Source organism: Oryzias latipes, chromosome 16, assembly GCF_002234675.1.
Source record: "Oryzias latipes chromosome 16, ASM223467v1".
NCBI lineage: Eukaryota > Metazoa > Chordata > Actinopteri > Beloniformes > Adrianichthyidae > Oryzias > Oryzias latipes.
In genome coordinates this window covers 29,212,769-29,235,305 of record NC_019874.2, presented here as the reverse complement: position 1 = coordinate 29,235,305, position 22,537 = coordinate 29,212,769, and the positions used below count along the sequence as shown (strand labels likewise).

Here is a 22,537-nt window from a genome sequence, read left to right as displayed (position 1 = left end):
AAACCCCTTTTGGAATCGAGGCCAAACTTTATTCATTCTGATCGCTTTTGAAAAACTTTTGTGTTGGACCTGACAGAAAAGGAGAGGAGGGGAGAAGAGAGAGGGATGTTAAAGAGGGGGGGATAGGAGGGTGATCAAAGGAGGGGGGGGGGGGGGGGTAAAACCATGAAGCGGCATAAAGCAACAAGCTTCTTGGTGTTTATCATTACGGTAAGGTTCAGATGTAATACAAATCTCAAAGGAGCGGGGCCTGTCCACACACACACTCAAATGTTATATAGATTTCATGTAATCCATGGACACCAGTGATGATCACAAATCATTGAAGAAAAAAGGTTCAGCGCACTGTCTAGTGGGTCTAGATGACCCAACTCCCAATGTTAAAGTGCCTAGGAAAGCACAAGGGTTAACTGAGTAAAAAGAGTTTCAAATGTCTAATGTAGTGTCAGAGCAGTTGCTACTCATTGGGAAATTTAGCCTTAAAATAAATAAATGCATACATATATTTATTTAAAAAATGGATAGTGCATCAATGTTGTCACGTTTATTTTGTAAAAGAAGAAAACAGATAAAGGTGCGCCAAAGTCATAACGATAAAATGCGCCATGTTTGGCTATTTTCGCATTTTTAATTCAAGTAAATCAGCGGCGGCATTTAACAAAGAGTGTATTTTGTTTTGAAAGTAGCTTCTATGTTCTGCTGTCAAAATTACCACAAATAAAGTGGTTATACCGCGAATAGAAACATTTAAAATAGTTATGAGTAGATTACTGTGAATATTACAAAGCACAGTGGTTAGCGCTTTTGCCTCGCAGCAAGAAGGCCACCGGTTCAAGTCCCGGCTGGGGGACCTGAACCGGAACACCAATGGGGGACCTTTCTGTGTGGAGTTTGCATGTTCTCCTTGTGAACATACTTTATAGCTTAATTGGTTACTCTGACTTGTCCATAGGTGTGCCGGCAACCTGTCCAACCCCGTGATCCTGGGGGGAAAAACAGTTAGAAGATGAATGAAAAAAGATCTAAATGAATGGCCTCAAAATCCTAGTATTTTCCTGGGATTTAGCGTCTCTTGCTGGGTTTTAGTCAGTCCATGTTCCCCAGCTCATCCATGGGCTTCACTGTTTTGATGGTGGTCTCCTCAAAGGGCCCAAATGGTTATTTTAGTTCTAAAAGTTGCAACCCTAAAGTCCAGCTGTTATATAGAAGAGAACCCAGAGAATCCTTTTGTCAGAGTAACCCAACATCTACATATGCTTAGACTCGGGATGGTTCCGCCCAACTAAATCAGAAAAGACGTGTAAAAGTGAGTGCATGTTGTTGGGGAGATGATGGTGATCTATGTGAGGCAGCGGCTTGAATAAGCTGCCTGAAAACCGAAGAATGAAGATGCAGACAAAAGGAGTCATTTACTCTGACAAATGCTGAAACAAATATAGAAGCAAAACAATATATATAAAATATAACATATATAATATGTTATATTTATATAATATATATAATATAACAAATATAAAAGGAGTAAAAATTATACACATAAAGCTAAAATGTCTCCATTTAATTTTATTTTACTTAATCTTAAACAAATGCAGCCAAGTTGTTCTGATTTTGTCTCTTTACCTGATGCAAGTCTTTCATTTGCCACCTTTTATTTCAAGCTAACAGTGTGTTGTTGTGTGTGTTTTACACACCAGTGTTGTAGAAAAGGGTGGCGATGAACGTGCAGTTCTTGAAGAAGGTGTTGCTGGAGGTGATATCCTCGAAGTAACACTCCTCGAACAGCGAATCCTCAAACACCATGGACCTCATCTTCAGGTTCATGAACCTGCAGGCAGACAAACGAGAACCGTGTCTCTGTCCGCTCAAAGCCGTCTCGCTCACGAGTTCCTCGCAGAAGCCGCTCCCACTCACTTGTCGTTGAAGTACTGCCCCTGACGGTGGACCTGGTTCTCCAGGGTGAAGTTGAAGGTCATGTGTTCGACTTTCTCCTTCACAAAGACCTTGGTGCGGGAGGCGTACTCTTGCTTCTGCAGGTACTTGATCATGTCAGGGAACCACACCGTCAGACCGTAGTAGCTGAAAGAGGGACAATGAGTCAGTCCTGACATGAATAACAGAGGGTGGCTTAAGAAATCCAACAGCAGCAAAGCAGAGAGTGTTTAAAGAAGAAAACAATTTTACTAGTTCACTCCAGTTTATGCAATATCAGTTTACAGAAAAAAAGAAAACTTCATTCGTAGTCTTATTATTCATAAACATTTTTTTCAGAAGTTAAGCCCATTGAGTGAGTGTGACATTATCTCCAATCAAATGAAGTCAATTCAGTCGCAGCGTTGTTGGACAGACGTCGTCAGTAATCAGTGAATGGTCAAAGTTGGTCTAGGTCAAGGTATCTATAGCAACCACTTTCACCAATCAGGAGTGTGCTTGTTGGAAGGCCACACCAATAACACTTGAAAGTGGGTCAGACAAAGTCTGTCTGACGTTTTGATCGTTGGCATCTGATTGGTCAGTTTGTAACTTAAATCTTGAAAAAAAAAAAGAGGAATTACAGAACATGTAAAAACAAAACAGGTATCAGAGCAAGAATGGTTATTCTGACAAACAGAATGACTGAGTAACAGCAGTTTATCTCACTAAAGAAGGCTTCTTGGAGCCACTTCCTGTTTGGAATGCAAGTGGGAGGAGTCGCTCAGTCCAGTTCTCATATTCAGTCAATGGATAAGCCATGACCATCACCTCAACGCAAAATATAACCGCAGAAAAAATAAACAGTTTAAAGTGTTCTACTCTATTTCAACTCAAAGGTAAATTTCTCATAAACGTCCGTTGCTCTGCAGAAAATATGTCCTAGAAAATGACATAGGGTTTTAATTTTGCCTAAAAGCAGCATAATTATAATTAACCACTGGGAATGATGTGAAAATAGACCAAAGAATGTTTGGAGGGGGGCGTTAAAAAACCTTTATTGAGGCATTTTCTCAAATACTTTTTTGTGTTTTCTGATATATATATATATATATACTGTATGTCATATATATATATATATATACTGTATGTCATATATATATATATATATATATATATATATATATATATATACTGTATGTCATATATATATATATATATATATATATATATATATATATATATATATATATATATATATATATATATATATATATATATATATATATAATATAAAATAAATTTACAAAAACCCTCTCCCCCTCCGCGGGTGGTTTCTCCTCCAAGCTCGGGTCCTCTACCAGAGGCCTGGGAGCTTGAGGGTCCTGCAGTATCTTAGCTGTTCCTAGCACTGCGCTTTTCTGGACTGAGAGGTCTGAGGGCTTTCCAGGTATCTGTTGTAGCCACTCCTCCAGCTTGGGGGTTACTGCCCCGAGTGCTCCAATTACCACAGGCACCACTGTCACCTTCACTTTCCAGGCTTTCTCCAGTTCTTCTCTGAGTCCCTGGTATTTCTCCAGTTTCTCATGTTCCTTCTTCCTGATGTTCCCATCGCTTGGCACTGCCACATCCACCACAACGGCTTTCCTCTGTTCTTTATCCACCACTACAATGTCTGGTTGGTTCTTCAGTACCATCCTATCAGTCTGGATCTGGAAGTCCCACAGGATCTTTGCCCTCTCATTCTCTACCACCTTCGGAGGTGTTTCTCATTTTGACCTTGGGGTTTCCAGTCCATATTCTGCACACATGTTCCTGTATATTATTCCAGCCACTTGATTGTGGCTCTCCATGTATGCTTTACCTGCCAGCATCTTACACCCTGCAGTCATGTGCTGGATTGTTTCAGGCGCCTCTTTGCACAGTCTACACCTTGGGTCTTGTCTGGTGTGGTAGATCTACACCTTGAGTCTTGTCTGGTGTGGTAGATCTGAGCCTCTATGGCTCTGGTGCTCAGGGCTTGTTCCTGAGCTGCCAGGATGAGTGCTTCAGTGCCGTCCTGTAGGTCAGCCCTTTCTCACTTCAGTTATGGTCCGGTGGTACATCCCATGCAGGGGTTTGTCCTCCCATGAGGATCTGTCCTCCAGCACTGTGTCCTCTGCTCTCCATTGTCTGAGACATTCACTGAGCACACTGTCAGTTGGGGCCTTGAGCTTGATGTACATATGCATATATATATATATTTATAAATATATATATATATTAATTCAAATTAAAAAGCAATATTAAAAGTAATCTCAATTGATATATGGCGGATTGATAATACTGGGCATCAGGTGAGTATGTAGTTCTACATCTGCCTGCTTGTTTTGTGTAAAAATGTCTGGACCATTGCTGCGTTCTCCTACCTGAAGGACATGGAGAACCAAACGGCCATCATCATGTAGGTGGTGCGGCGATATTCCGGGTTGAAAATGGTCAGGAAATTATTCCACACCTAGGAAAACACAGAAAACCCGGAGGCACGGCAGGAAGAAAACACAGTGGGATCAAAAGCAAACAGACTTCTGTGGCTTTGTTCTTCAGCTGAAAGAGGAAAAACACTTTCCTCCAAGAGAGAAGTAAACACAGCAGCAGGCAAACATAACAAAAAGACTCCATCCACCGGGACGCAAAGACAGAGAGCTGCAGAGAAGTACCTGAATCAAGCAAAGCTGGTTACCTGGTGGAACAGAGTGGTGAGCTTTATCCTCCACTTGGCGTGCCAGGCGGCGCCATCGCCCATGTTCACCAGCTCATCCATGGGCTTCACGGTTTTGATGGTGGTCACCTGAAAGGGCAGAAGCAGAAAGCTCAGCGCTCATTTCCTACTGAAGGACTGGTTTCATTTTCAAAGTTTTTAGTTTAAAGTCAAAATGTTGATTTGCACAGATGTGGTGTTTCCATGGCAGCCATGAGCCGTGTCTTCATCTTTAGGAACATTTTCTCGGTCATTTTAGCAGCTAGATTTGTACATTTATATTTGTATCTGTGAACTCATTCTTTACATTTACTCATCTTTATATGTACTGTCTTTTATTCTGCACATTTCATTTTAATTAACTGTCCTGCAAAGCTGTTGCATCTCCGTAAAGCACTTTCAACTGATTCTATGTCTGAAAGCCAAAAAAGAAAAAATGCTTTTGCTTCAAAAACATCTAAATTCATTGTGATTACAGATGGAGCTTGAGGCTGATTTGCATTTGTTGTCTTCGTTTCAAATCCAATTGTGTGAGCTGTCAGAGCCCAGGGAGATAAAATCTTTTTTGAATCACACAAACTCAACTGAAAACAGTCTCTAATGGGTTTAAAATGAAGATTTTATGTGATTTTTGAGAGAAAATGTATGCAGACAGATTAAAACCTCCGGTAACGTAAGGGGCAGGTTCTTCCACCCACAACTGTGAACTGCTGCAGACGTTTCCAAACACTTTAGAAACTCTTTAAGCATAGTTGCAAATGGATCACTTATGGTCGAAATTCAGAGAAAACTGTTCAGAGTAAAAAATCTTTCATCATTTTACTGCGAAGAGCAGCTGATTTTATTTTCGTTTTCTGACAGTCTGAATTTGCTTTTTGCACTTTTATGGTATCAACTCTGATATTTTTTTTCCTTATTTTAGACAAAGAAGATCCATATAATTTGCTTTTCAACGAAAATGTTCTGACTTACAGAGAAGACCCTTTCTGGGCATCCTTTAGCTCTCATGTTGGTGTCATGGACCTGCTTCAGAATCATCCATGCCTCATCATGCTTCCCATTCTGAAGAGGACGAGAAAAGGAAAAAAACCCAGAGGATCAGCATCAATACAAACGTGCATTTTTACTCAGAATCCCCCTGGAAAATAAGCCCTTCTTCTGTGGCTTTTATTGTGAAAGTGCGGTGACAGCTTCCTGTCTACGGGCTGTTTTTGCATTCGGTCCATGTTAATGAAAAATCTGCAGGTGCGAGTGCGCTGCCAGCTGTAAGGCTGACCTCCAGGTAGAAGCGAGGGCTCTCGGGCATGGTGGAGAGGGCAGAAATGGCCGCCACGGAGGGGAAGGCGCACACCAACACAAAGACGCGCCAGCTGTGGAACTGATAGGCCGAGCCCATCTGGAAACTCCAGCCTGAATTCGGAGGGGAGATGTTCGTTAGCAATCTGTGATGAGATCAGACTGAGTGGCCCGGCTGTGAGGTTTTTCCTAACCGTAGTGAGGGATGATGGCCCACGCCATGGCTGAGGCGTAGATGCCACCAATCATCCAGAACATGCAGAGCCAGCTCAGATGTTCTCCTCGCTTCTCCTGGGCCAGGAACTCAGAGTAATAGGAGAACACAATCGGGATGGAGCCGCCGATTCTGTGGAGTTACAGAGCAATTAATTTAGAGAATGACGAGAAAAAGAGAAAAACAGATTTAGGACAATTCAAATAAAGCTATATATTCTCTTTTTGTCATTCAACGTTAAAATGCCTCAAGAACAGTTTTTAAAACACTAAAAACACAATTTTCATCAGAGTTGGTCTTTACATAAATAGTGATTAATTACATAAGGAATAATGAACAGCTGACAATGTAAAGTTCAACTTCTGATCAATTTATCATTGGTTAAAGTGGAAATTAAATGCAAAAACAGTCTAAATTGTTTATATTTGTGAATAAAGTCAAGTAAAGGAATTTCAGTTCAGTTTATTTTAATAAATAATCCCTTTCACTGCCAATTATTTTATCAGTGATGAACAGATTTGATCTCCACACTGAACTAGCGAACGGAGACAGTGGGGAGGAAAATTCCCACTGAAGGGAACATTAGGAAGACGTCTTTCTGGTGGTTGATTATTCCCGTGAGAGGGAGCTACAAAACATTTGAAAGATCTGAGACAAAAGATTAGCCCGGGTTAACGTGTCGCCAATGGAAGATGGAAGCCTTAGAGGGTCAAAAGTCAAAGAAAATGTGGAGATTTTTCCTTTCAGAGCTGAAATGAGCACATTAAAACCTCTGCAATAATGTGTTTTAACCCTTTTAAATAAAAACCAATAATAATATAAATAGATTAATGTTTTATGTTAGAAATGGCATGAACTGCATGCAGTTTGTTCAAAAGTTGGTGTACTATTAGGTACTTTTGGATAAAGGATTGTGAAATGGTCTGTATGCTGGAGTACCTGCACGACAGAGATTTTACATTATTTGTTTTTAATGCTGCTGCACATTAACCATTGTTTGTTGGAGGTGACAAGATTTCACAGATGTTTGAGTGGCTGGTTTCTCCGGCCGGGACTTTCATGAAAATGTTCAAATATAATACTAACAATAATAAATACCTCTCTGGATATTTCCCATCTACTTCTACTTTATTCTTGATCATTTATTTATCATCCAGTTCTCCATGCCTTTGTTTGGTGCAGTGCGATTCATGTATTGTCCCTCTTTCCCTCTCCCCTCCTGGGGAGTGGGAGTGCTTCCAGATTCCAGTTGGCTCATCCGTGCTCCTGTACCTGATCGTGTACCTCGTCTCTGGCTTGCCTCTACTACTGCTTCTACACCTGGCTGTGGATCCTGTCTCTGGCTCGTCTCGCGCCCCCAGCTGTCCCCCAACTTCATCTGGATGAATATTATTTGCTGGACTTTAAATATGTAGTTGTAGGGTTAGATAAGCTAATTATTATCTAAGTGTTCGGGTAAATCATCTGTACGTCCTGGGGGAGGATCCCTCCTTCATGTGGACACTCCTGAGGTTTCTTTGTTTTTTTCCGGATTCCGTTTTTTTTAGGAAGTGTTTCTTATCGCGAAGGGGGGTCCAAGGGCAGGGATGCCAGTTTAGTTTAGTCTGTTTAGATAAACTTTTAGTATTATCCTATTGAATTCTATGCATTTAGGATTCTTTGTTATTGTATGTTTACCTTACAATTAACGGCACAAAGCCCACTGAGACGACTGTTATTGTGAATTTGGGCTATATAAATAAAATTGCATTTCATCAAAGCTTTAAAGATGTGCCTAGATAGGTAGAGTAAAACTTCAGAAAAGAAGAGCATTTCTAGAATAGGATCTGATGTGGAGCGTCGCTTTGACAGATCTGTTGAGGGGTGCATTTCTGCTCCACTTGAATTCTGAAAGGGCATTGATTTCTTCTCCCAGCTGGGGTGGTGGCATCCGTGCATCTGCAGGTCGTGACTGACTTAGGCTCTAGTTGCTGTGCAGGATGACTCATCTGTCTCCTTACCCCACACCAGAGGCCAGCCGGCAGAAGAGGAAGGAGCTGTAGCCCTGGACGAAAGACGAGAAGAAGGCGAACACGCTGTTTATGGAGAGCGAGATCAGGAGGGTCTGCCGTCGGCCGATGCGGTCAGCCAGGCCGCCCCAAACAAAGGCGCCGACCATCATCCCGAGGTACACGATCAGACCTGCAGAAGAGGACAGGACGGAAGTAACCAATGAGGAAGAGGGGAAAAATAAGCTTTCCTTTTATATCTTCATAAACAAGTAAATGAGGCAAAAAATTGAAATATTTTTAATAAAGCACAGAAAAATACCCTTCTTGTATTTGAGCTGCATACTGATGTAAAAAGAGTGAAAAGAGTCTGGTCTTTGGAAACGAGCCTTGTCCACATTATTTCTGAGCTCTTGCATATCGATGCAGTCACTCTGAATAAATGAAACGGAGCCTCAATCTGAGCGGTCCGAGCGTGTATCTTTTTTCTTTTTACGAGCTGAAGCAGGTGATTTACAATGTTTTCTGTAGCACATTTCATTTTTAATACGCTGAAAGTTGTCAGAGCTGCTCCCAGATTACACGGTAGTCTTATTTACACTGACTTTACTTCCCTTTTTAATGACCCTGGACTAAATACACAAGGCGGTTTCCAAGCCTGTCATTATCACAAAGCACAGAAGAGAGCCATCGTTTTCTGCACGAATTACATCACAATATATGGGTTTTCGTTTGCTCCCAATGGCAAATATGAGTCAGCTATTGATAGTGACACAAAAACCTAAAAAGGATATTTTTTAACAACAAATCTGAAATTCATGCAAAACCTGAGGAAGTACTGAATTAAGATTCAAAATATAGCCCTTTATCTTGAGATAAAAAGACATTTTCTGGGTCTGACAACAAATGTGACTTTCCCAGGATCCTCTGCATTTTGAAAAGGTGTCACAGTAAAGAAAAAGGAAAGTTTTGCAAAAGCAGCGTAAATGACAGGGTCTGAAATGAAAACCAGAGTTTTTTCCACTCTGGCCAAGCAGATTCAGCTGCGAGTGACGTCAAAGCTCCACGCCACAACGGCGATGATGAGCAGAGTCAGTAACCATCGCCGCATTGCAGCCGTAACGAGGTGGACGGACTGACAGCTAACAGACAACCTCCAGAACCAGGACGGGTCCATGCAGAGCGCCAGTGCAGCAGAGTTGACCCGTCAATGCATCATTATCTCTGCTGCTGTCATTCAGCTGGCCCTCTGTGTGGTCTGAATGCATTAGCAGCTGCAGTTTCTCCAAAGGATCATTGATGACCCATTTATCACAAATTGGAAGTCTAAATGACGCTCAAAGATGAAACCTAACAGAATATTTTAAAAAATAAAAAACAAACAAATAAGGAGAAATGAAACATGTTTGTGGATTCAAATGCAAGTCTGATTTTAAGAGCTTCTACAATGACTTCTAGATTGTCCTCAATCTGAGCTTCACTCAATGATTTCAAATGATGACCTTGTGAAAAAAAAGTTTAAAGATTCTTTTGTACTAAAAAAGAAAAAAAAATACATTTGCAAAAAGGAATGAACGTAATTCCAGTGGATTCTGAAGTGGAGGAAAGCAGCCTTGAGCTGACATAACATTTACAGCAGTGAAGAGTTTACAGAATCAACATAAATCAGCTGATAGTGTCGATGCTGCACAATTAAGAAAAAGTGTTGGTGCAAAGTCGGTGTGCAAAGCTGCTTTTTTCTGCATCAGAATCCTCTGGAATTACATGAAATGTGAAAACGATTGAAGAATTACGGTAATTAAAAGAGCATGTTTTATGTAGGTGTTGTCAGCAACTTCTCCGGCGTTAAAGGATCTATACCAAAGACGTCGCCAATGACACAATATAGACCACGTCCTTCGTACTACCATAACTCTTCCGCCGTTTATGCAATTTTCATAATTGCTACGTATTCTGATGCAGTGAAGAGCAGCTTTGCGCTCAAGTTGGAGCAGAAGATGGTGGTTTATGTGAAATGTGTCAACACTTTACTACCAGAGTTAAAGGGTCAATACTGAAGATGTTGCCTGCGCCACAACGTCCAGCGCATTTCGGACTACTGGCATGTCAGCGCAAAGCTGCTTTTCTCAGTTTCAGAATGCGCTGGAATTATAAAACCTGCACAAATGGTCAAAGACTTCCAGTAGTTCAAATAACGCCAACACTGGCACTAAAGCTGCAGAGTTAAGGGGTTCAGTGTGTCACAATTGCCCCAGTGTAAAGACAGGAAGAGCTCCACACCAGCTCAGTGTCAAAGCAGAGATGAAGGTCAGACACTCCGTTCCTTCTGGTTGGCTTTCGACGAAGCTGAACGATGAGGTGAGAATAGGTTGTAATAAAGGAAAGGAAGCAGCTGATACCTCACAACAGGAAGTGGGGGGAGGGGTGGGCAGAGAGGAGAAAATAAAAGAGAGTAAGAGGAAAGCAGGGAGGATGAGGAGGAGAGTGGCACTGTGACAAAACTCCCCAAGGCTTCAGGGCTGTTGATGCACGTTGAACATGAGTGAATGTGTGTGTGTGTGTGTGTGTGTGTGTGTGTGTGTAGGAGGATGGAGGGGGGGGGTTGTCTCTATAAATAGCTGGTTTTCCCTTTTCTGCCGTTTTGAATGGGATTGGATAGTTTCCTATGGCTGCGGGAGAGCAGAGACTCTCCCTGCCAGGATCGTGCAGCAGCTGAAGCTGAAAAATGAATGCAGCGAGCGCTGGGATGTGAACGCCGTTTTATACAAACTAAAACCCCCAACACGGGGAAAATGCTTATTCGGTTTCCTCCAAGTTAGTTAGCTAGGCGGGATTGTTTGCAGCTCTAGTTATCGTCTCACATCAGCCAGGTGTTGCTTTAGCCTTTTTAAAGACAACAGAAATATCAGTGTGCATGAAGACGAAACAGGTCAGCCGTAAAGTCCTCTGTGAAGATGGGAATGCTGGGAAATCTCTTCTAAATCACTTTCTAACCTCACGTCTGGGCTTAAGCATCTAGGATTTCCTTAAAAACTGCCATTCTAGACTCTCCGCCTAATAAAATTTGCATTTTGAGGATCTTAATGAGCTCAGGAGCCGTAATAATGGAAGAGGCTGTAATTGCTTCCGCCTCCAAACTCGCCTCTTTGGGACGGTCTAAACGCCTTCAGCTGCTGGGGGGGTTAATATTCTGCGAGCCCTCACAGCTCCCACATGCTCAGACTGTCTCCACCGTCGTGTCGATGCTGCTGTTTTCACAGACAAATGCAGACGGACATGGATGTCTGAGGAACCAGGAGGACAGAGGGAATCATGGGAGGAGGCTCTGTGGCATGACTCACGCCTGTTGCGTAACAGAACAGGGGAGATGGAGGCTGGTCTGACCTCCCTTTACCAACTCCCCACCCCCATCCAGCAAACATAGGCCACTACATGTTCATCATTACAGACAGAAATAAATCTGTTTCTGTAAGAATTTGTTCAAGAGCCCACAAGGATAATTTAGACATTTTTGCAAAATGTCTTGCAAAAATTTTTTTTGCAAAAAATGTCATAGAAATCATTTCATAAATAAAGTCACTGAGGTGTTTCAGCCAAGTTGGGGTTACAAAAGCATTTTCTACTCATGATGTAAACAGTGGAGAACTTGAATGAAAAACGAACCCACTAGGTCCAAGAACCCAACAAGAACCTATCCAGGAGGTCATCAAATAAGCACTAAAGTAAGAGAGACTTCTGGACAAAAATGAATCCATGGAGAGTTAGAACATAAAGAAAGACTTCTGGACTAATGTTCTGATGAAACACAAAAGGAAAATTCTGGAAGAAGCGAGTCTCAAAACATTTAGACTGAAAAGTCAGACATGGTGGTGGTGATGTCATGGTGTGGGGGGACCAAAATGGATGGAACCATTGGTTCTGTTCAATTCCAGAAAGTCCTGAAAGATAATTCCCCTTAAGAGTTCCTGAGACTAAGTCTGAGAGCACTTTAGTTCTGCAGCAGAACACTGATCCAAACTCAGGAGCAGGTTCACCGCTGATTAGATTGGTCGTTGACCGCTTGGTCAAAGTTTGAAAGATTACAATTTCATGACCTTGAATCAGAGGATGGACAAACCAGGCCTATCCCTGCCTTTAATAGTCATTCTGAAAAATTATCTATCAAACCATTTTTCTTTTCACTGTGGACAGTTCACCTAGCCGTTGTAGTGCCACACAATCATGCACGAGAAGAACATGCAAAGCCCACACAGAAGGAACCTGGCTGGGTTTGAACCGCAGGGCCTTCTTGCTGTGAGGCAAGAGTGCTACCCACTACCAATCCAGGCCACCCTGAAAAGTCCTCCGGTGTGTTTCAATTTAAACATATCACAAAAAAGAGGGAAACTTGCCAGTAACAGTCAGCTATAGAGACATGAAAGCAGCTTTTGCTGTCCACAGTGACCCAACCAGCCAGCAGAATTAAGAGTCAGGCAGGTTTGAAAATGCTTTGCTCCCATTGGAAAAAAGAAAAAAAAATCATTATTTATTCAGGTTAAAAGTTAAAGTCCCATTTGGCGGTTTAACCTCCCAATCCAACCCTTTAATGCTGAATGTCCTGCAGGGCGGCATTGGGTCCCAGTTTTAGTCCTTGGTATGCGCCAGGCTGGATTTAAACTCACGTCCTTCCACTTTCAGGGTGAACACTCTTCCACAAGGCCACTGTCAGTTATCACCTTTTCATTATTGAAGCTCATTATGTATGTTCTTCAGAATATAAGACCTTTAGTTCTGGTTGAGGCTGTGAAGCTGATGACAGGATGATGATAATGATGTGGACATCAGCCCTCAGGAGGAGAACCTGATCACAGTTTGTGTTCCTTTAAGTACACAGTCAACACAAACCTTCATGTCTCGTGTGTGCGGTTCTGCTCATTCAGAGCTGGGGAGGAGCATTTCCCTTCACACGAACTCTGTCTAGAAAAACACCAGTGAACTGGAGCAGCATACGTCATGTTTTGAGCAACTGGAATGTGGATTTTAGATTCTGCTCCTTCTACAGCTTCTCAGCTTGAACCTGAACAGCTCTGCACACAGCGAGCCTGTCAGGAAGCAATTATTGGAGAAAAGTCCCACAGGTAGCTGCTAAGATAAGACATTTAAATGTAGAGCAGTGATGCGAAGCACCAAAACAGAAACAATGAGGCTTAGTAAAGAATGCTTGGAAAAACCTAGACAGCTTACCCAGCATGCCCTTGTTTGGCTCCGATAGACACATGTCCTTCTCTGCACTTGGCAACACGAAGCCGACCACAAAGATCTCCACGCCGTCTGCCATCAGCGCCAGTCCCAGGACAAAGTAGAGGGTCCACTGGAACTTCCCGTGGCCGCATTCCTGCAGGATGCTCTCGTACTGCTGAGCCAGCTCCTCCTGGTCTTTCCTCCTCTCGCCTTCATAGGCGGACAGATCTCTGAACTGCTGCGCCTGGGCGGCCACCACGCCGTCCATGCTGCCAGCTTTTACAGAGTCAGCCCTCGGGATGCCCTGGTACTCGCCCTCGTAGATCTCATCATCCTCATCGTGTCCTTCAGTGGAATCGCTGTGGCCTTCATCATCGTTGGCCCGGCTGTCGTTCCGGTGGTATCCACTATCGCCGCCTGGCACACCACCGTAGTCATCATCGTCATCTTCCTCCTCGAATCGCTTGTAGGAGCGCCTGGTGTACTCGTCGGCCATCTTGTCCACGCCACGTCCCACCTTTTTGCCGACCTGCTTCTTAGCAACTTTGGCAATGTCCTTGGCGCCTCGGATGAAGTCCGAGCGGCCGTCCCTGTAGCGCCCGTCATCGTCCATCTTGGATGTGGCAAGGTGGTGAGTTGATGCTGACAACAGGAGGTATCAGGAGCGGCCCAAGCTCATGAGTGTGTGCAAAGGTTTTCTGTTGCCCAAACTGAAGTCAGCCCCACGGACAGCTCCCTTCTCCAGCGGAACTTCAGATCCTGCAGAGCAGCACAGATGGAGAGTGTGTTAGCATGGTCACTAAGGACTGAAAACAATATGGAAGACGCGTTGATTTCATCAACTGCAGTAAGACACACAGTTCTGTCACAGCTATCGACACTCCGGTGCAGCACACAGCTAGCATGCAATGAGACAAGATATGCAGGTAATATCCAGAGCTGCAACCCAGAAGGTTAGAGACGCATCCCAGTGATTGACTGGGTGAGAGCTGGACTGAAGCTCAGCTTTGAATTATGAAGTGTTTCAGAAAAGCTCTTGGTTCGTAGTTTGATGATTTCGTGACACAATCAGTAGCAGTTTTTCAGGGTTTCATTTAGTCAGTGTTCTGTTCAGAACCTCCAGACTCTGGAATCTCGTTCAGTCCAGGATAGTCTGGTGGACAGGTGATTGGGAGAGGATTTCTGGTGAATTTGAGCCCTGATTGGGTTGTGCACGAGAGCAGTATAAGAGAACTGGAGCAAGTGAGTGTGACAACTCACTCGCTTAACTCAATTGCTTCCAGTCAATTCAGTTAATATTATTTTTGCGATATGGCCGCCGCCACGTTGGAGCCAGAAATCATCAGTAAGCAGTGATGGGCCGAATCGGTCTGAGTCTACATTTCTATGGCAACCACTCTCACCAATCAAGTGTGAGCTTGCTGGATGGCCACACCCCTACCACTTGAAAGTGGGCTATACGAAAACTGTTAATGAAACATATTGATCATCTGATGTTAAGGCACCAGACTGGTTAGTTTATAACTGGCGCAACTTGAACTACAGAGAAAAATATGAGAGTAAAAAAAGAGGATAATTAAGAATATGTTTAAAAAAAAAAAATCAGATCCAGAATGTTTATTCTGACCAATAGAATGACTAACAGCTGTTTATTTCTCTATAGAAGTAAGTCTATGGGATTTTGGCTTCTAGAGCCAGTGTGTACTTCATGTTTGTATTGCCATGGTCCAGTTTCTCATATACAATTGATGTTTGTGTAACACTGCTGAACTGATACCCACTTTTTAAGGCAAATCCCAGTTCATTAGTTTGGTTCACACCAACAACAAACACAAAAACACAGATCACCCATCAGAGGAGACAACCAGGCCTAAAGCATCTTTAGACCCATTCAGAGGTCCAGTGAAGCACGATTCTGAATCCATCAAAAAATTCAAAAAGGAAAATCTAAATTCTCTAATCATGGATCGTCTTTCATTACAAATAGAACGGTTCATAAACATTTTTTGGCAGTTTTACCTCATGTGGTCAGCTTAACACACCGCACAAAGAGGTGAAGCAAAAGGCTGCAGTACTCTGTGGTACTTTATCTGGGTTGTTTCTGCAGCCATCTCACCTGACCGCCTGACAGTCTCAGTAAAGCAGGAGCTAGTCGGGTAGCAGCTAAAAAAAGAATTGGGTCGCATGATGTCAAAAGGGTCCCAAAGAAAGCAGAAAATCAGCATCAGAACAAACATGTATTTCATTTAGGGTCACATTTCTAAAAACACAAACTGTTAAAAAAAAAAAACTTTACATGACTGCACATATGCAGAATACAATGTTCTAATCTATATGAATTGAAAATATGGTTAGAGGTTGTCATATAAACCCAAGCTTCATTAATGCTGTTTGTAAAGACATTGATCCGTTCCCATCAATCAATGAGTGTCATTAATTATCAGGCACAGTGCTCGTGCAGCACTGAACTGAACCAGGCAGCCCCAAACAAACCTCTCCGTTGCGCTCCTGCTCATTAAAAGGCATTTATCTGATTACAGCTGGAGCTGATGAAAGCGGATAAGATCAAGCAGGAGGGAGGGAGTCTTTGAAAGCATCTTAGAGTCTCGAGGGTGACGAACAGACACAGACTATCAACATCTCACAGCCTAGAGGTCTGCTGGGACCTTTCTGCAAAAACAGGGCTGCTGGAAGACAGCTGAAACCCAAGAAGGCAGCAAAGAATTTCATTAGCGAGTCCCTTAGATCCGCTTCTGGTTGGTCTGAACGTGAAGGTTGCAATCTTTGTGGTAATCGAGGACAGAATCAAAACTTCAGCTTCAAATCCATCACATGTCAGCAGCCGGATGCGATGTTTTGTTGAGTGCAGACTCTGGATATTTGGTGCCATTAGATGGGAATTTTTAAAAATATGAAGGAGCTATTAATGTTACAAATCCTTCTGACAATACTGTACTGGATCTTCTCTCAAAATGTTTGCATTGAATGAAAAAAGTCCCAGTGTGTTCTGGCTGAGCGTGTTCTGGATCCTTCCCCCATTTATGAGTCAAAGGCACAAATCCATCGCTGCAGCTGTGAAAAATGAAGAATAACGATTTTCTCTTCGGTTGGTGGAGTGACTGATCGGCCAACATATATTGAGCTGTCCTGGTTTGTCTGCTTTCAGCGCTTTTTCCCAGCTGAAGCTCCTCATTGCCTCATTTAAACAAGGAGATGTGAAAACTAGTTCCATCAAGGACATTTTAATAACACAAAGTCCTAAAATGCTACGTCTTTGTCGGCTTCCAGTCCTTTGTTTTGGGAGGGGTTTGAAAAAAACCTGAAAAAAGGTATTCCTCTAAACAATTCTGGCATCTGTAATGAAGTGTGAATTGATCATGGAGTTGAGGGATCACAAACTAATTTAGGTTGGCGGTGGATGAAAGATTGAATTATGTCAAGATTTTTTCATTTTTCTCTCTCTCTCTCTCTCCTGAGCAAAGACAACGCCGGAGGAAACGGAGAGCTCAACCTGGCGTGCAACCTCACACGCATGTGCAGCATGTGAGGCCAGCAGACAGCGGGAACAGAAACGGCATTAAAACCGACAGAAGAACTTCCTTTTCTGAAACCAAATCCCGGCAACTGTCAAATCTATCCTAATCTTCCAGTTTTTACTCCATTATGACCGCCATGTGAGCACTTTCATCTCAGGAACTCACTGGTCCACAGTCTTGTCATTTCTGTTTGGCCTTCATTTAAGAAGAAATATTCAAACAGGTCTAGCCCCTACCATAATCAGACCTCCACTGGTCATATCAGCTTCTACAGAGCAAATTTCAGCCCTGACTGTCACGAAGGGGGTGAGTTGGAGAATGACCCAAACGCAGAGATGAGGAGGCAGGAGGATCCAAGACAAACACAGTCTTTAACCCTTGTGCCATCTTGGATGACCCCCCCCTTGCATTGACGTGTTCTCCCTACCATGACAAAGGTGGACAAAGGTGGAAAGATTTCATGTAATCCATGGACACCAGTGAAGATCACAAATCATTGAAGAAAAAAGGTTCAGAGCACTGTCTTGTAGGGTCAAGATGACCCAACTCCCAATGGTAAAGTGCCTAGGATAGCACAAGGGTTAATTATCAAAAACCAAAGCTGAGCAGGAAAATCAAACTACCGAACCAGAACTCCAGGTACAACCGTGGAATCAGAGTGTATGGACCAGCACAGGAGGAAGGCAAAGACAGGACTTCAATACACACAGAACAGACAAGACACAGGTGAGAACAATCAGGACAGATTGGGGCCAGGAAGTAAAACTAGAACTAACACAAATACAGGAACCCTTCAAAATAAAACAGGAAACAGAAACTCAAAACAAAAGTAGAAACAGAACAAAAACAGAAACAAAGGCAAAGAAACCCAGATTGTGACACTGACGTCTGATCTTCTTTACATCCTCTACCTGCTTTCCTTTCAACATCCCCTTCCTTCTTTCCATCTCAGTTTTATGGTAGGGTGGGCTCTCTGTACCTTCGCCCCCGACTATAAACCATCCCCCCAGCTTTCTCTCAAACCTCCACAGCACTTTGTGTAACGCCATGTATGAAAAGTGCTATATAAATAAAGCTTCATTTGAACTTTCCTGTCCTTAGAGCCAACTTAGATGCTTTTTAAACTGTTTACTGTCCAAGTGTTTTTTTTTCATTTGTTTGTTCTTTTTAAGTGTGATTTATTGTCTTTTTGCAATCTCTAGTTTGATCCTTATATCATGACCTTAGGTGCTGAGAAAGACAAATTACAATTGCATTTTTTTTTTTATTAATTTCTTACAGTTCTAGAGAAGTAGTCACCTCAGTAACAATATTCTGGTCATCCAAGTTTCTATGAGACACAGACTGTAAAAAAAACCTAATATTCTTCTTTGTTAAAGTGACAAAATATGTAGAATTATGTAGAAATATGTCAAAGCACAGTCAAATATGACAAAATAGGATTTTATCTCCCAGTCTGTACAGATGGTGCGCTGTGTGTGTATCCGTGCACATGTAGGAGTGTGCGATACGGGAAAAAATGTGTGTGAGAGGTGTGCTGCGATGAATCCTGGAGCAGCAGACGTCTGTAATGTGGTGCAGAGCAGAGTTCTTTGTCTTGATGGATCTGAGCTTAAACGGAAGACCCGACTGGCAGGAAAACCTTCAGACTCCTGCTCTGCTCTTCCTGGAGTCACGTCTGACATGTCTCTCCTCCGATTCATGGGGAAAATAATCACTTTCTTCATCAACATGGAGATCTGCAGCTCTTCCACACTGCAGAGTTGTCTCACAGCAGGACTTCAGAGAACATGTCTGCTCCTTTCTGTGCTTTTCTGTCTATTGCTCCCCAAACCACAGCCTATTCTTCAAAATCCTCCTGAAGCCCACAAACACCAAAAACCACTAGACCTCTTGTTTGCATTGCATTCTGGGTCGGCCCACGCTCCCGCTCCATCTAACGTCCCGCCCCTCAGCAGTCAGCAAACACCTACGCTCACATTCAGGTTTGTTTCTGTCACATCAGCACAGCTAAACGGAAGCGTTTCTGAACAAACTGAAGAAGAGAACCTGCAGCATGGAGAAGATGAAGAAGCAACCATTCCTGCAGCAGGATCTGCTGCTCTGGGGGTTTATGTCAGCAGCTCCCTGTTCACACTCACAGGTGATCTAAGGGAAATCTCAAAGGTCAAATGTTGGCGACTTGAATATAGGTCATCATTTACCAGACTGACACATGTATTTTATCATAATTGTTAACAAGTATTTCTTAACTTACTTAAAAAAAACACCAATAATGTTATCTATCCCCTGAATATCTGCATTAAACCCCCGAAATCAGGCCACATCTCAAACTCAACCTTTTCGCTAATGAATCATTGGCCCCTCCCCTTTCACACGGGCGCCGTGGCAGCTGTTCAAGCTTGTGGTCAACATTAGAAAAATGTGAAAAGATTTGCAAAACATGTTCATCAAACTCAGATTAGAGGAAGAGGTCTTTTGTTGGGGTGAGATTCCACACACACGAACAGCGCCGTCTAGAGGTAAAGTTTGACATTACAACAAAAAGATCCTGCTTTGGAAGGTGATGCTGCCCACTTTCCTGTCATTAACCGCTTTCTATGGCCTCCATCATCAGAAAAATGCATGTTAAAAACACCAAAAACACAGTGTAGAGTTGAACTGCAATGATTATAATGGAGGCGACAACAGTTGCAGCCATTTAATCAAGAGACACACAAACAGAGCTCCAGGAGCAGTTTCCCAGGTGACTGCACTGTTCCTCTCAGGAAGAGCGCCTTCGGTCAGGCTGTACTCTCACACCTGGAACTCAGGCCGCACCAATAGAAGAGAACTGCAAACTCTGAACTCTTTTAGCAAACAGATAAAATCATGGCTTTAAGAAAAACAAAATAAGAATAAGTGCCTTTTTTTTCTGTCATATCTGTGCTCCTATTTTGTTTTATTTATATATTTTCTTGTTCTTTGTCTACTTTTCTTTAGTTGCTGCAATGTTTAATGAATTGACTGTTGTGTTTTGTCATTGTTGTTCCGTATCCTTTCTTTGTTAGTTCAATTTGTCGTTTTACTCGGCAGTCTGTCCGGGGAGTAAGGATGAAAATTAGGCTGTAATCTTAGACATTTGCCATTTTAAATGTGCTGTCCCTGTCTTAAATAAACAAACAAAGAAGCTGCACAGTCAGGGATGAGCAGCAGGTATTAAAACTGCATTTATGCATATTTGCATGTTACCACGACAACTACACACCTCAGGAATTAGTAGTGTGTGATAATTGTGAGACGAATGTTTCACTGTGGATCATCATAAACTGCTCTGAGAATCCTTGAAGGTGGGAGAACGCTCCACGAATGATTCAAGTCTTGTTTTACGGCCTCAAGGACGGCCGTGCCGGAGCTGTCTGGCTCCTCAGCCGTGATGGGTAGTTGTGATTAGCGGCGGCAACGGCTCGACCCACTTTCTCCCTCGCTTTTTAAAACCAGCCCCGCTGTGACCTCTGATCAGAGGTGATCCACCCGGCTGCATTGCTGACTGAAGGGCCTCGGTTCAGAGCTGCAGACCTGAGCGGCGGCGGCACGAGGGAGGAAACTTAACCAAATGCAAAACCCCCCGCCCCCCACAGTGTGCATTCTCACCCTGCTGACTGCCAGTCAGGGAGCAACACCATGACGGAAACCATGACGTCAGCACTCTGCGTCCATTTTGGCTTTGCTCGCTGCAAAGCCAACTGAAGAGGAGCCAACGGCTGCGGCGCACAAACAATGACATGGATTCTTCCCATCAGCATCAGCCCCTGTGGTTGGTGTTCAACTCCACACGACGAGCCCCGCAGCAAACCCAGCCATTTCACAGACCTGCCCTAAATATGATGCAGATCTTCCCATCATCTGCTCCAACAATCTGAGAAGAATCCTGATGAGGAGCGCCGTCAAATGTCTCCTCAGAGGGACTTTCTGCCATTACTGGTCATCGCCTTGGCAGCAGACAGAAACATGAAGATCCTGAGTTACATTGATTAAAACTTTCTTGCCCTATAAATGAATCCAGATCAGCTGAAGCAGGAATCAAAACGTCCCTGAATGTTCTGCTTTGAAAAACGTATTGAGGAAATGCTGAATAATTGCATTTCACTTAAACTTTTCCATCAACTGAAAAAAAACATGATCCAACTTTTAATCTTGGAGGTGTAATTATAAAAATGTGTAATTATCACCGCTTGACAGTTCTCCATTGCTGTCAGAAAATGTCCAGGTTCTGCCGCATCTTAGAGTATGTACAGCATAGAAGGACACACCAGACCAATCCTTGAAATCAGGAAAAAGAAGACCGTCTTCGTTGTCCGCATTTGAAGGAGTCGTTGAATTTGAGCAGCACTTGTCGCGGCGCTGTGACCTCAGCAGCCTTCAAATGCAGCCCACAAAGAAACGCAGCCCCGCGGATTTGAACACAGAAAATACGCTGGGTGGGCCACAAGCTCTGTGCTCCGCTCCATTCTGATGTATCAGATAAATAAAGAGAACAGTTTGGAAGCATGTTGTTAAAGAGAATTGAAATCAAGATACGATGTACCTCAGGCCAATATTTACTATATGGGCTCCTAAGAGGAGGACATATCCTCTAGTAGAGACAAGGCATCTAGATCTAAACAAGGACACCTGACGACGTCTCTAGCTGCTTTTTTACATTTTGGTAGAAGACTAAGTGAAGTTCAACCAAGACAAAACTAAGATTTAAGATTCACCCTAGGGAAGCATCTGGGTTTGCTAGTTTGTTTGTATTGTTTTATATTTGAATATTTATATTTGAATAAATAAACAAACAAAAAAAAGACCAAATTCACCCTAAAAGCCCAGAAAAAAATTGTTCTTGGGTTCCCTGAGTTTGACAGCTTTCAGAGTTATGTCATAAAAAATATCATATCAGAACCTGGGTGGTATTTTTGATTGTTCTACACATCAAAAATATAGAAAACAGTGTTTTTATCACCTGAAGCATAGCTGCCCTCGATTCTCTCCAACACACACATCAATTTGATTTACTGTAAATTGGTCCTTCATAGGCGATGCTTTGTTTTAAGGTGAATTTCTTCCACACATATGAGCTTATTGATGTTTCTCAGCTATAAATAATCTTTTTAATTTGATGCAGTGTCACTGTCGGCTGTCCATGATAAACAGATTTAGTCCTGCTGTAGCTTATAGTTGCCATGTCAGGGACATCTCACCATTAAGTGGTCATTGGAATGTGCAACATTTCAAATCGATTCTGTGTTTTTCCAAATATAATGTTACATTTTCTCCTGCACGTCTATCTTCAACGCATGCATTCATCTGAAAATAATCTCTTTTGTTTGCAGAGGTGGTTTTTTTAGGAGTCCACAAAGACTCCTTCTCTCCTGGGGATGTTACGGTTATGTCTGCTAATGTTACTCTGATGCTGAGACGTTTCGGCCCGGTTTGAAACGGCGTCACACTTTTCTCACAAACGCAGAAAACCTTCTGACACCCAGGAAACGTGATGCAGGGATCATGAGGAGGCGATTGTGGATCTGCTGCAGTTCTGCTCAGACGTCACAGGAGAAAACTCTGCTTCTTCTCTGTTTTCTGTTTGCATCATCCTCCCGTTTTGGTGTTTTTT

General features: G+C 42.8%; 1 protein-coding gene across 1 annotated transcript in view; it reads right to left on the bottom strand.

The window, feature by feature from the left end:
- Positions 1 to 22,537, bottom strand: part of LOC101164923 (synaptic vesicle glycoprotein 2A) — a 35,605-nt gene that overhangs the window by 9,095 nt on the left and 3,973 nt on the right. Inside the window, exons 2-10 of the mRNA XM_023964183.1 lie at positions 13,370 to 14,125; positions 8,159 to 8,339; positions 6,139 to 6,290; positions 5,925 to 6,058; positions 5,621 to 5,710; positions 4,631 to 4,738; positions 4,317 to 4,405; positions 1,912 to 2,076; positions 1,692 to 1,825 (exon numbers count right to left, since the gene is read on the bottom strand). Of these exons, the coding sequence (XP_023819951.1) occupies positions 1,692 to 1,825; positions 1,912 to 2,076; positions 4,317 to 4,405; positions 4,631 to 4,738; positions 5,621 to 5,710; positions 5,925 to 6,058; positions 6,139 to 6,290; positions 8,159 to 8,339; positions 13,370 to 13,979 (1,663 nt within the window). The 5' untranslated portion in view covers positions 13,980 to 14,125. The remainder of the gene's footprint in view (positions 1 to 1,691; positions 1,826 to 1,911; positions 2,077 to 4,316; positions 4,406 to 4,630; positions 4,739 to 5,620; positions 5,711 to 5,924; positions 6,059 to 6,138; positions 6,291 to 8,158; positions 8,340 to 13,369; positions 14,126 to 22,537) is intronic.